Source organism: Indicator indicator, chromosome 29, assembly GCF_027791375.1.
Source record: "Indicator indicator isolate 239-I01 chromosome 29, UM_Iind_1.1, whole genome shotgun sequence".
Classification (NCBI taxonomy): Eukaryota; Metazoa; Chordata; class Aves; order Piciformes; family Indicatoridae; genus Indicator; species Indicator indicator.
Genome location: NC_072038.1, coordinates 945,251 through 959,018, shown reverse-complemented (window position 1 = coordinate 959,018; position 13,768 = coordinate 945,251). Strand labels below are relative to the sequence as shown.

The 13,768-nt window shown below is 61.4% G+C and overlaps 2 protein-coding genes across 2 annotated transcripts in view; both read right to left on the bottom strand.

Moving 5' to 3' along the window:
- The window catches only part of USP43 (ubiquitin specific peptidase 43), a 24,273-nt gene extending 15,513 nt beyond the window's left edge, over positions 1-8,760 (bottom strand). The window contains exons 1-2 of the mRNA XM_054394046.1: positions 8,248-8,760; positions 4,032-4,172 (exon numbers count right to left, since the gene is read on the bottom strand). Of these exons, the coding sequence (XP_054250021.1) occupies positions 4,032-4,172; positions 8,248-8,760 (654 nt within the window). The remainder of the gene's footprint in view (positions 1-4,031; positions 4,173-8,247) is intronic.
- CFAP52 (cilia and flagella associated protein 52) overlaps positions 8,757-13,768 on the bottom strand; it is a 49,552-nt gene continuing 44,540 nt past the window's right edge. Inside the window, exon 15 of the mRNA XM_054394043.1 lies at positions 8,757-8,957. Within this exon, the coding sequence (XP_054250018.1) occupies positions 8,757-8,957 (201 nt within the window). The remainder of the gene's footprint in view (positions 8,958-13,768) is intronic.

Sequence of the window (13,768 nt, the reverse complement as noted above, 5' to 3'; positions counted from 1 at the left end):
GGGCTTCCAGCCCTGCCAGCATTGCTGTGGCCTCCTCTGGCCCTGCTCCAACAGGTCCCTGTCTGTGCTGTGCTGAGGGCTCCAGAGCTGCCCCAGCACTGCAGGGGGGGTGTGAGCAGAGCACAGCAGAGGGGCAGAATCCCCTCCCTGCCCCTGCTGCCCACACTGCTGGGGATCAGCCCAGGGCATGTCTGGGGCTGGGCTGGCAGCACTCACCCCCCAGCACCCCAAAGTCCTTCTCCACAGGGCTGCTCTTAAAGGATGGTTTGAAGGTGATGCTGAGGTGACCCCTGCTGAGAACTCACCAGCCTGGCACTGCTGTGCCCTCCAGGCTCCCTCTGTGCCCTCCCCTGAGGAAACTTTGGGGTATGTCCCATCTGCCAGCCAATGCTGGGGGGCACTGAGGGCAAACCCTCTGCCCACATCCCTGCCTCAGCATCATCTCAAGGGCAGAGCAGCTGCAGCAGTGAGGGCCCCAGGGCAGCCCTGGCACCCAGAGCTCCTGGACACCAAGGAGATGGAGCTGGGAACATGTCCAGGTGTGGCTGAAATGCTCCAGAAAGGACATCCTGGGTGACTCAACGGGGTGCTCACAGTCTGGGGGGAGTGTGGGGCTGGGGAATCCAATTCCAACCCCTAAAGAGCCCCCGGCCCATGGGCACACCCTGCAGCATGGCAACCCTGCCAGGAGGTGCCCACAGCACCCACTGTGCTGGCAAAGGCTCCCAAGGGTGCTGGGAGCAGCTGTGGTGTGGGACTTGGGGTGGGTGAGATGCTGGGAATCTGTCCAGGCAGGTGTCCCTGAATCCATGTCCCTGTGTCTGAGCCACAACCAGAGAGCTAAACTCAGCCCCAGCTGGCACAATGCCCTCCCAGGGGCTGTGCCAGTGTGAGGCTGCCAAGCACCCAGACAAACAGCAGCACTGCTGCAGGGTGTTTCCCCAGTGCCCTTACCAGCAGCAAGCCCAGGCACAGCACCTGGCACAGCACCTGGCACACCAAACCTGGGCACAGCACCTGGCACAGCACCCAGCACACCAAACCTGGGCACAGCACCTGGCACAGCACCCAGCACACCTAACCCGGGCACAGCACCTGGCACAGCACCCAGCACACCAAACCTGGGCACAGCACCTGGCACAGCACCCAGCACACCAAACCCGGGCACAGCACCTGGCACAGCACCCAGCACACCAAACCTGGGCACAGCACCTGGCACAGCACCCAGCACACCTAACCCAGGCACAGCACCTGGCACAGCACCCAGCACACCAAACCCGGGCACAGCACCTGGCACAGCACCCAGCACACCAAACCCAGGCACAGCACCCTGGCCAAGCCCAAGAAAGACACCCAGCACCCTGACCCAGGACCCAAGGGCTGTTCTTCCAGGGTCTGTGTCCATCTCAGGCACGGGCACAGTGCCACTCCCCAGCACTCTCCAAGCTGGCAGCACTTGCTCTGCTGCAAGCCCATCCCCTGGCCACGTCCCCCTCCCACCCTCTCACCTGCCTTGGCCCTGGACTGTGAGCTGAGCAGGGCCTGATCCAGCAGCTCCCAGCACCCTGAGCCACTGCAGCCAGCAGTGCTTTCTGGCTGGGTGCCCACATCTGGTCCCCCACCCCTGCCAGGTTTTGGGGGTGTTGGCACTGGCTGCAGGAGATGAGAGATGCTCTGTGCCCAGAGGGCCCCAAGAAGAGCTGAGTCCTGCTCTGCTCCACAGGGGACAGGGACAGTGAGGTGCAACCAGCTCACACCTCCAGAGCTGCCTGGTCAGGAGACACCTCCCTGCCTGCACCCTGCCTGCACCCTGCCTGCTGCCCTGGGAACCCCAGGGACCCCTCATCCCCACAGGCAGGGGCCAGGAGGCACTGAGGTCACCCCCACTGCAGACACACAGAGCTGGAAGCTGCTGCAGAAAGGAGCCTCAGTAGCTTGGGAAAGGTCGGGCTGTTTTGGGGTGAGATGAGGAGGGTTTGGTGTCTTGCTGACTAAGGCTGCAATTCGATGAGCTCTGTGGCCAGGAGGAAGATTTTCCTTGTGCCATCTGCTGGCACCAGGTCCTGCTGAGCCTGACGTGTCCTTGCTGTCTGCCCAGGGCTGGAGTCCATCTGGTGTGGCACAGAGGGGCCCTGGACTGTGTCTATGCCCCCCACAGCCTCCCAAATCCTCCCCAAACCCTCCTCCTCCTGGCAGCCAAACCTTGCTTCTCACCTGGGTGGCCCCAGAGCCCTCTGGGTGCCATGGCAGACACCTCCTGGCCCCTCTCAAACAGCCAGGAGGCTATTTCCACCCTTCCAACCTACCCAGTTGGGCAATGCCCTGGACCACTGACATCCTCATCTCCTGCTTCCCACCAGCTGAGCTCCCCTGGTCCCTGAGCTTCAGCACAGGCTTGCCCAGTGCCCCCCATCCCCACCTACTGGTACCTGCACAAGCCCTCCTCCCTCAGCCCATGCTGCCCAAGATTAGGACGGGCACATGTGTGCCCAGCTGCATGCCCAGCTCCATCCAGACATTCTGAGGCCATTTATTCAGTTTCATGACCCTCATGGGACACCTCCTCCCTAGGGACATGGGCACATGGAGGCCACTTGGGTGGCACCACCCAAAAGGGGTTGAGACCAGGATAAGGAGTTGGGAGAGGTGAAGCCCAAGCAAGGATGCTGGGCCATATGTTGGCACCACACATCTCACAAGCAGGGGGAGCTGCCCACTGCCAGGGTCTCCCAAACAGCCTGGGGGATCTACAGACCCCCAGGGAAAAGTGGCCAGGGCTGAGGACAGCTCAGCTCAGGGCAGGGGTGGCTACAGCCCCACCCCCAGGCAAGCAGGACTGGAAGCCACAGGACTGTCCCAGCCAGGGACTTTGGAGAAGGGCATCATGACCAAGCCCTCCCATGAGGGATGGAGCTGTGCCCATGCCAGGCTGGAGGCTGCCTGCAGGGTGCCCAGTCTGCACCCCTTGGCCACAACCACAATGCCCCAAGATCACAGAATGGTAGGGATGGGAAGGGACCTCTGGGGAACATTGAGTCCAACCCCCCTGCCAGAGCAAAGTCACCCAGGACAGGTCACACAGGGACACATCCAGGTGGTTCTTGAAAGTCTCCACAGCAGGAGACTCCACAACCTCTCTGGGCAGCCTGCTCCAGGCCTCCAGCACCCTCACAACAAACAACTTTCTCCTCCTCTTCACAGAATCGTCAAGGTTGGAAGGGACCTCAAGGCTCAGCCAGTCCCAACCCCCCTGCCATGGGCAGGGACACCTCACACTACAGCAGGTTGCTCACAGCCACATCCAGCCTGGCTGCAAAAACCTCCAGGGTGGAACCTCCTGGGTTCCACTTGGTGCCCATTGCCCCTTGTCCTGTCCCTGGGCACCACTGAGCAGAGTCTGGCCCCAGCCTCCTGCCCCCCACAGCTCCTTCAGCTCTTGCTGAGCATTGCTCAGCTCCCCTCTGGGGCTGCTCTTCTGCAGGCTCTCAGCCCCAGGGCTCTCAGCCTTTGCTCACAAGATGAGGACAAAGCTGCTCCCAGGACCCCTATGCCCAAAGTGGGCACCACCCCCAAAGCAGGGGCAGGAGGTGGCTGCACAGCCCCAGGCACTGCAGCAGGCAGCACCCAGGGGGCAGCAGCAGGCAGGGCCAGGGTGATGCCATGGGCACAGATGGGTGGAGGATGAACGAGTCGTTAGCAGCAGCACAGCCCCAGTGCTGTAATCACAGCAGGCTCAGCTTAGCTGGAGGCAGGCAGGGGGTGGATCTCCTCCTCAGCAGGCAACCCCAAGAACCAGGATGCCCACCAGACCCAGACGGGCTCCTGCTGACACCACAAGCACCCTGCCCAGCCCTGCAGCACCCAGCCCCTGCCAGCCTTCCCCCACTCCCCCATCCCAGGGGTAGCAGGAGGGGAGGGACAATCCCAGCCCACTCTCTCCCAGCACATCCACACTTCCCAGGTGCCACACCCCACGTGGGCACCCCCACCCCGAGCCAGGGCCTGTGCCCACCCCAGCGAGGGGCACCCACCTGGTCGGGGCCGTGGGTGTGCTGGGCAGGGGAGGCAGTGCCCAGGTCCTCGTGCATGCGGTCCAGCAGCCAGAGCAGGAACTCGAGGGCATCGTGCTGGGCATTGCCCCGGAACTGTGCACTGTGCTTGGAGACAATGTTCTGCAAGAGACAGGGGGCAGGGAGCTGAGCCTTGGCACACGCTGCCCACCCACCACACAACCCCACCCTGCCCCTGCTGGGATGCTGCAGCCACCACAGGGGCACAGGCAGCCAAGCCAGGAGCTCTGCGGCCCGTTGAGGGCCTGCCCCAGCTTTAGGATGCCAGGATGGTGCCAGGAGAGGGCAGTTTGCTGTAGGTGAGAGGACAAAGCACATCCCAACAAAGCCACATGGGTAAGCCCAGCCCATGGGGAGTCATAGAATTGTCAGGGTTGGAAGGGACCTCAAGGCTCAGCCAGTTCCAACCCCCCTGCCATGGGCAGGGACACCTCACACTACAGCAGGTTGCTCACAGCCACATCCAGCCTGGCTGCAAAAACCTCCAGGGATGAGGCTTCCACCACCTCCCTGGGCAACCTCTGCCAGTGTCTCACCACCATCATGGAGAAGAACTTCTTCCTAACATCCAATCTGAATCTCCCCATTTCTATTTTTGCTCCATCCCCCTCAGTCCTGTCACTCCCTGACACCCTCAAAAGTCCCTCCCCAGCTTTCTTGGAGCCCCCTTCAGATCCTGGAAGGCCACAAGAAGGTCTCCTCAGAGCCTTCTCTTCTCCAGACTGCACAGCCCCAACTCTCTCAGTCTGTCTCCAGAGCAGAGCAGCTCCAGCCCTCTGCTCATCCTCATGGCCCTTCTCTGGACACCTTCCAGCCCCTCCAGATCCTTCCTGGAACAGAGGCTCCAGAACTGGACACAGAGCTCCAGGTGTGGTCTCAGCAGAGTGGAGCAGAGGGGGAGAATCCCCTCCCTGGCCCTGCTGGCCACACTTCTGCTGCAGCCCAGGCTCTGGTTGGCTCTCTGGGCTGCAAGTGCTCACTGCTGGCTGCTGCTGAGCTTCTCATCCCCCAGCACCCCCAAGGCCTTTTCTTCAGGGCTGCTCTCCAGCCAGTCCCTGCCCAGCCTGTATCAGTGCTTGGCATTGCCCTGCCCCAGCTGCAGGACATTGCACTGGGTCTTGTTGAACCCAGTGGTGTCACCTGCCCCATGGACTCTGATGACAACTGCTCAGTGTGACAGCCAGGGGAAGGCAATTCCCAGCACTGGGCTCTGCCCCAGGCCCTGCCTGTCTGTGCCACCCCACCACCAGCAGCCAGCCCAGTGCCTCCCGTGCCCCACCTGCCCCAGACAGATGATGCTGGGCACAGGCAGGGGGAAAGTCCTGAGCAAATCTCCTGCATCCCAAAGCTGGGCATGCTCAGCACACCAAAGCCTGGTGCTCAGCACCCTCTGACTGAAGTCATGCCAGGGAGGAGGATGAGAGATTAGAGGGCTGGAGAACCTCTCCTGTGAGGACAGAGTGAGAGAGTTGGGGCTGTGCAGTCTGGAGAAGAGAAGGCTCTGAGGTGACCTTCTTGTGGCCTTCCAGGATCTGAAGGGGGCTCCAAGAAAGCTGGGGAGGGACTTTTGAGGGTGTCAGGGAGTGACAGGACTGGGGGGAACGGAAAAAAAAATAGAAGTGGGGAGATTCAGATTGGATGTTAGGAAGAAATTCTTCCTCATGAGGGTGGTGAGAGACTGGCACAGGTTGCCCAGGGAGGTGGTGGAAGCCTCATCCCTGGAGGTTTTTGCAGCCAGGCTGGATGTGGCTGTGAGCAACCTGCTGTAGTGTGAGGTGTCCCTGCCCATGGCAGGGGGGTTGGAACTGGCTGAGCCTTGAGGTCCCTTCCAACCCTGACAATTCCATGATTCTATGATGGAGCCATGTGCCAGGGGGATTCCCAGCAGCCCCTGCCTCCTGAGGGCAGTGCTGAGGAGGGGGCACTGCCAGTGCTGTCAAGCTCTGCCCCTCTAGCCAAAGCCCTGCCAGCTCCTCTCCACTTGCCCTCTCTTCTCCTTCTCCTTGGCCCCACAGAGAGATCCCAGGAGGTGATGATGGGGATCCCCAGAACATCTCCCATCCTCCCATCTGCTCACTTTCCCTCTGGGGATGCACATCTCTGTGGACAGTGCAGGAATCAAGCTGGAGAGGCCATGGGAGCAATGAGATGAACCCTGGGGCACCCTGCCCCAAATGCCCAGGTCCCTGTGCCACCACCAGCAGTATCCCCCTGCCCCATAACTCCACCCATTCCCTAGTGCTGTACACCCTCTCTGCTTCCCCCCACCCGGCCATGCAGCAGCATCTTGGCTAATTAGCATTAATTTCACCATTAGGTGAGTGGCACAATGCCCTCATGGGGGGTTGCCCTCTCCCCAGAGGCTACAGTGGGAAGAACAGGGCTGGGAATGCCAAGGAGGATGAGCCCACTGAGGTGCCATCAGGCCCCAAGGTCCCAGTGGTGCTACATGCCTGTTTTTTGGGTGGCCCCAGTGGGGTCAGCCAGGGGTATGTGCCCCCAGCAGATGATGCCAGTCTGCCACCAGCCTGGGAGAGCTGTGTAAGCAGCACCAAGGTTAGCAGTGTGAGCCAGGATTCACCTCTGACCCCCAAAAAGCAGCTGTGTGGGTCTGGGAATACTGCTCCCTGCAGGGAGCCCCAGGAGGGTCCCCAGAAAGCACCCAAAAGGCAGAGCTGGGGGTCCCCAAGTTGTCATCTCAGAGCCTGGACTGGTGGTGGCTGCTCAGAGCCAGGAAAGGACAATTTGAGGAGCTCAGTCTCAAACCAGCACCAGGAGAGAGGAGAACCCCCAGGGATCCATGGGGATGTTCCAGCACGCCAGGACCCGCAGGGACAGGGATCAAGACCTCCAGCCTCACCAGGAGGCATCCAGAGGCAGGATTCCCCTGACCACCCACCCTGCCGGCCCCGTTGCCCCCAGACCCACTTGCAAGCAGCAGCAGCAGCAGCAGCCTCCCAGTACCAACATCTCAGCACAGGCAGAGGGAGCAAGGCCCCCGTGGATGGGCACCAAGTGAAAGGAGTCGCAGGCTCGGCTCGGATTTAAGACTCTTATTTAGGCAGAGTTCAAAAGCCCAAATCAGGTGGCAAGCCCTGGCAGAGGTTGATGCCCACCCAGCAGGAGGGAATTCCAAGCAGAGATGGAAGCTCTGGGGTTAGTTTTGCCCACTGCACTGTGTTTGGGAGCAGAGGGCACAGAACCATGCCCAGCACGGCAGGAGCTGGTGATGCTGCCACAAGGAAATTAAAGGCACTCAACTCCCACGGTGCCACTCATTACCCCCTGGCAGTGCCCGTGGGGTGCAGCACCCCCCAGGCACGGAAGCAAGGCAAGAAGATGCCCGGGGGAACAGGGAGGGGGTGCAGAGCAGGGAGTGCCCCTGCTCATGCCAGCCCCTGAGCCAGGACAGGGCTTGGCAGCTCTCCCCTGCACTTCGCAAAGTTCAACTGCAGCAGGTCCCTGCTGGGATGTCACTCTTGGGCACACGTCCCTGAACATGGGAAGCTGCAATGCCAGGCTGAAAGCACTGCCCTGTGCCCAACACCTGTTCCTGTCCCACGCTGACATGTGCCTGGCAGGGATGCGGCACACACACAGGGGCATCAAGTCACCAACTTGGGCTCCCAGGACACCGTTCTGCCCTTCCCCACCACCACGGCCAGCTGACCCACACGGCTCCGTGGGGTGGGCTGGGCTGGGAGCTCACCAAGGGTGCTCAGAGCTTGGGTGCCAGCAACAGAGCTGGGGGGACAGCAGGGCACAGCAAGGTGCATGGGGACGATGTGGCAGGAGAGTGGGTGATGTGGGCAGGAGGTGAGGGTGCTGGTGGGTGCTGGGGATGGGAGATGCTGTTGGGTCCTGTGAGCTGGGGAAGGCAGCGAGTGCTGGGAGCTCAGAGGGGTACTGGTGGGTGCTGGGTGCTCAGAGGGGTGCTAAGAGGGGTACTGATAGGTGCTGGGTGCTGAGAGGGGTGCTGAGAGGAGCCGGGGCATCTGGTGGGTGCTGGATGCCGGGAGGGGTGCCGGTGGGTGCCGTAAGCAGAAGGTGCCGGTGGACGCAGCGAGCGGGGGATGCCTGCGGGTGCCGGGGGCAGAGGGGGTCGTCGGGCGCCGGCGTGGCCGCGGGGATGCGCGGGGAGGGCAGGGCGGGGGTCGGCGGTGCCCGTGGTCCGTACCTTGAACTCGGCGGAGAGCTGCGGGGTGTAGTCGCGGGTCCAGAGCGCTCGGACCAGGGCCGCCAGCCGGTGGGTGACCTCGGCACGGCCCGCCGGGGCCCGGTAGCGGCCCAGCGCCAGCACCTCCGCCAGCGGGGCCGTGTTGCTCAGGCACTGCACCACGGCGTTCATGAAGCAGGTGTTGCCGTGGTTCCGCAGCCCCTGCGCGCCCGGCGGCCGCTCCCCCCGCACCCCGCTCCCGTCCCCCGCCACCGCCGCTCCCGCTCCGGGCTGCTGCTGCTGTTGCCGCTGCCGCCGCCGCCTCCTCTCCCCGCCGGGGCCGTTCTCCCCTCGGAACCCTCCTTCGTCGTCCTCCGGGGCGGCTCGGTGCCTGCCGCGGCCGCCGGCCAGGCGTGCCCAGGTGCGGAGCAGCCTCCCGGCCAGGCTGCCCAGGGAGCGCAGGGGCCCCCGTCGCCGCCTGCCGCCGATCCGCCGCCGCCCCGGGCCCCCTCCCGTTGCCGCCGCCGTGCTCATGGCCCCGGGCGGCCGCCGCCCTGCCCCGGCCCCACCGGTCCTGCCGCGCCGCGCATGGCCCCGAGGCGGGCGCTGGCCGGGCCGCTCCCCCCCCCCACCCCCCGCCGCCGGTGCCGGTGCCGGTGCCGGTGCGGGGGCCGGAGGGGCCGGGCGGGAGGTTTTGTGCGCGGCCGGCTCCGGCTCCTCCCCCGGCCGGGCTGGCTCCAGGAGAAGGGAGCGGGAAGGGAGGAGGAGGAGGAGGAGCGGGAGGAGTGGAGAGCTGCCGGTACCGCGCCCCGACTGCCCCCGGCGTCATCCCAGGGCTTTCCCGGGAGTCCCAGCCATGCCCCCCACCACTGCCAGCATCACCTCGCTGTCTCCAGCATCACTCTGGGGTACCCCAGCCTGCTGCCCCCAGATTCACCCCAGGGTTTCCTGGAAGTCCGAACCATGCCCCCCTGCCCAGCATCACTCCGGTGCCCTCGGTATTAACCCAGGGTACTCCAGCATCCCCCTGGGGTTTTCCTGGCAGTCCCAGACGTGTCCTCCCAGTGCTGTCCTGCTGCCCCAGCATCACCCTGGGGTGTCACAGCACTGTGAGGTGCTAGTCCTGCCACCTTCAGATGCTCTTAGCTGGGACGGTGGGACAGTGGTCACCTCCATGCCCACCACACTGAGTCCTGGGGACCTAATGAGGCTCCCTCCACACTGAGTCACACAATGAGTGTCACTAACCCAGAGCCTGGATGGAGCCTTTGGCCACCTCCTGCCCACCCCACACAGCTGGACCGCATGTGGGTGCTCATCTGGGGTCCCGCAGAGCCTGGCTGGGGAGGGATGATGCCAACTTCCCCAGCTGCAGGGATCAGCACTGACCACTGTGTGGTCGAGGGGGATGCAGCATGGCCAAAACCATCAGCTCAGCTAGCTGCCTGCTCCCCACCTGCAGGGGAATCCCCCTTGCCACAGGTGGTTTTCAGGGGGGTCACTCCCCTGCTCTGGATGGATCTGTGGCATGGCACCACGCTGGCACAAGGATGGGGACTGCAGCAGGACTAACTCCTTCTACAGCAACTCACATTCCACCCAACCACACACTGTGGACAGGGTGTTGCTCCTAAAACACCTGTGGAAGACTCAGCCCCCACGATGCAGCCTGACTACGACAGGCTGGGACCTGTTTGCCTCTGCCACCAACCCCATGTGCCCACAAGCCTGAGCTCATCTCAGGCAGCTGCTGTCCTCAACAAGGGTCAAGGTGTCTGGGGACTGACAGAGCAGGAAGGAGGTCCCTCTGCCAGGCAGGGGTGCCACTAAGTGACAGTGGCCTCATTATGGGCACACGTGGCTCTTCTCTCCCTGAGGAGCTGCTGCAGCTGATGCTGAGCTGGGGACGGGGTCCCTGGAGGGCTGAGCTGACCTCTGGGTGCTGCAGGATCTCTTCCATCCCTGCAGGTCTTGGAAGCATCTCCTCTTGTCCCAGGGGAGGGACTGTTTTGCCAAGTACCTCCCCAGTGCCTTCCCTGCTACCCACAAGCACCCTGGGCATGGGGATGGGCCCCAGGCCCTGCCCTGGACACAGCTGGTGGTGATGTGGGTGACAAAATGACGGAGGAAGGGTCAGGAGGTCTGTGGCTGTGGGTGTGAGTTCAGGTCAGGTGGTGGCAGGGGGACAGTGACCTCCCAGGGGATGCCAGGCTGTCAGCTGTCAGCTGATGGGCACAGAGGAGGGCAGTGGACAGAGGGCTGTGAGGTGCTGCCAGGGCCAGACGTGAGCTCAGACAAGATCCATCACAGCCTGGTGATGCCAAGCAGATGGAGGGGGATCAGCTGCCTGCCCATGGATCCTCTGGGGACAAATGGCTGTACCACAAGTGGCCCTAGGTTCAGGAGCTCTCCAGAGAGGAGAAAGGACTGAGCCTAGATGATGTTTTCCTCTCCACCTCGGCCAGCCCTGATGGGTACAGGATGCCCCCCAAGAGTCTGGAGTTGGTGGGGGGTACCCTCTGCCCCCCTGACTGGCATCCTGGGGAAGCAGCCTTCTTCTCAGAGGTCCAGATCTCCATCCCTGGGGCCACCCTGAGCACTTCTCTCACCTCCCAGTGAGATTGGAACAAAGGGGGATGCAGCCCTGCCTGGTGGGACAGAGAGACTCTCCTGTGACCTAGGGGACTGGTTCCTGGGCTCAGCAGCACTCAGACTGGGCAGGCTGGTGGGATGTGATGTGGTAGCTTTGTGCAGGATGTGGCCCTGGTGAAATCCACTTGCAGGCTGCTGCTGGCTGCTTCCAGCCTGGCCAAGGAAAGCTGCAGGCACTGTGGCACTGTCTCACTGTCCTGGGCAGCGGGGGAATGGCATCAAGGCTCCATCTACAGACACCTCCAGCTCAGAGGTCTGCCTCTCAGGCTGGCTCTGCAGCCACAGCTAAAACTCATTTCTCTGCATCCTCCTGGCCAGAGCTCTGTGAAATCCATCTTTATAAAGCCAATATAGAAAATGTTCCTTTTTGGAAAGGCATCCTTAAAATTCATTTTCTTTCTCCTACACAAAGGTCATAAAGCAGATCCATAAAGCAGAGCTCTGAGCCGTCCCTGGCACCCTCAGCAGCTTCCCCAGCCCTGTCCTGCTGTGAACCCTTACATGGTGGGAGGTGGGAGGGGGGGGGGGGGGGGGGGGGGGGGGAGCTGGAATCCACTAGAACCTTCATGTGAGGATCTTTTCTCTCTGAATTATTGAACAAGGGCAGGTTGTGCTCCATGCAGCATGGGAAGAATGGAGTTTATCAAATCTCTCTGGCTCGCTGAAAATGAAAGTTCTTGTTTCTCTCACTCCAGCCCAGCACCATCTCACCCCAGCCAAACCAGCAGGGAGAGAGGGAACCCGAGCAGGGCTTCATGCTGATGGAAGTGGAAGCAGAAATCCAAAGTGACTTAGTCATGAAAAGAAGGAAAACTCAAAAGGAAAAGCCTAAAGGAAAAGCCTAAAGGAAAGGCGAGGGGAGCTGGAAAGTCAAAAAGGCAGGAGCCAGACAGATTGGTTGAGGGAGCTGGAGGTGTTTAGCCTGGAGAAGAGGAGGCTCAGGGGAGGAGACCTTATTGCTCTCCACAACTACCTGAGAGCAGGTTGTAGCCAGGTGGGGGTTGGTCTCTTCTCCCAGACAACCAGCACCAGAACAAGAGGACACAGTCTCAAGCTGTGCAGGGGGAAGTTTAGGCTCAAGGTGAGGAGAAAATTCTTCACAGAAAGAGTGATTGGCCATGGAATGTGCTGTCCAGAGAGGTGGTGGAGTCACCATCCCTGAGGGTGTTCAGAAAAAGCTTGGATGTGGCACTTGGAGCCAGGGTTTAATTGTCAGGAGGTGTTAGGTGTTAGGTAAGAGGTTGGACTTGATGGGGTCTGAGGTCTTTTCCGAGCTGGTTGATCCATTCTGTGATTCTGTGATTCAGATCAGAAATGGGTGTTTGCTAGAAGGGGATGGGTAGAAAGTGAGACCTGATGAACACATGCAAGGGAAATAGTCTAAAATGTGAGACTGAAACAGCATCAAGCCCAGAAAAAAAACCCCAAACCTGCCAGAATTAGAAAGTATTAGATAATGAAAGTAGCTTTCCCGGGGTCCCTGGCAAGCTGTGACAGAGTGCAGCAGCCCTGAGAGCAGTGAAACAACCCCGAGAGTCTCCCTGGCTGCCCCCTGCCATGCTGGCACAGGCAATAAGAACAGCACACCTTGGCACTGAGATTTTTACTGAGCAGCATCTTTGCAAGCCCCGGGGCGTGGGCAGAGCCTGCGCGGCTCCGGGAGCAGCCGGCAGCGATCCCTTCCCGACAGGTAGCACCAGTCTGATTGCACTGCAGAGCGGCTGGCACGCCGGAGCGAGCTCCAGGAACGCTTGCTATGCTGCTCTTCCTCTTCACAACCCCCTGTTTGCCAGCTTCCCTCCTCTTCAGCTGCTCCCGGGCACGGCGCTTTCCCCGTTCAGCCTAAATCAAATATTTATCGGCGCTGCAGCAGGGCGGCAGCGCTGGGGTGCGGCAGCACTTTGGCTCTGCAAATGTCTTTTTTTGTTTGGGGGGTGGTGGTGGGGGGAAGCTTCTGTCTGGCTTCGGCTTCTGCTTCTCAAGCTGTTGGCTTCTGGGGACAAGGCTTGGGCTTGGGGGAAAATTTGGGGTGGGGGAAAATGCGCTTTGCATCCCAGAAGGAAACTGTATCCTGGGCTGCATCGGAAGCAGTGGAATCAGCACATTGAGGGAGGTGATTCTCTCCTCTCCTCTCCTCTCCTCTCCTCTCCTCTCCTCTCCTCTCCTCTCCTCTCCTCTCCTCTCCTCTCCTCTCCTCTCCCTCTCCCTCTCCCTCTCCCTCTCCCTCTCCCTCTCCCTCTCCCTCTCCCTCTCCCTCTCCCTCTCCCTCTCCCTCTCCCTCTCCCTCTCCCTCTCCCTCTCCCTCTCCCTCTCCCTCTCCCTCTCCCTCTCCCTCTCCCTCTCCCTCTCCCTCTCCCTCTCCCTCTCCTCTTTCTTCCCCTCCCCTCCCCCCACTCAGAGCACTGGGTCCAGTTCTGGTGGTCCCCAACACAAGAAGGATAGGGAACTGTTGGAGAAGGTCCAGAGGAGGCCATGAAGATGATCAGAGGGTTGGAGACAGGCTGGGAGAGTTGGGGCTATTCAGACTGGAGAAGAAAGGCTCCAGGGAGACCTTAGAGCAGCCTGAAGGGGCTCCAGGAGAGCTGGGGAGGGATTTTTGAGAAGGGATGGAAGTGACAGGACAAGGGGCAATGGCTTTGAGCTGGGAGAGGGGAGATTGAGACTGGAGATGAGGAAGAAATTCTTTCCAGTGAGGGTGGTGAGACACTGGAACAGGTTGCCCAGGGAGGTTGTGGATGTCCCCTCCCTGGAGGTGTTCAAGGCCAGGTTGGATGAGGCCTTGAGCAACCTGGGCTGGTGGGAAGTGTCCCTGCCCATGGCAGGGGGGTTGGAACTGGATGAGCTTTAAAGTCTCTTCCAATCAAACCATTCTATGAATCTATGAAGGATA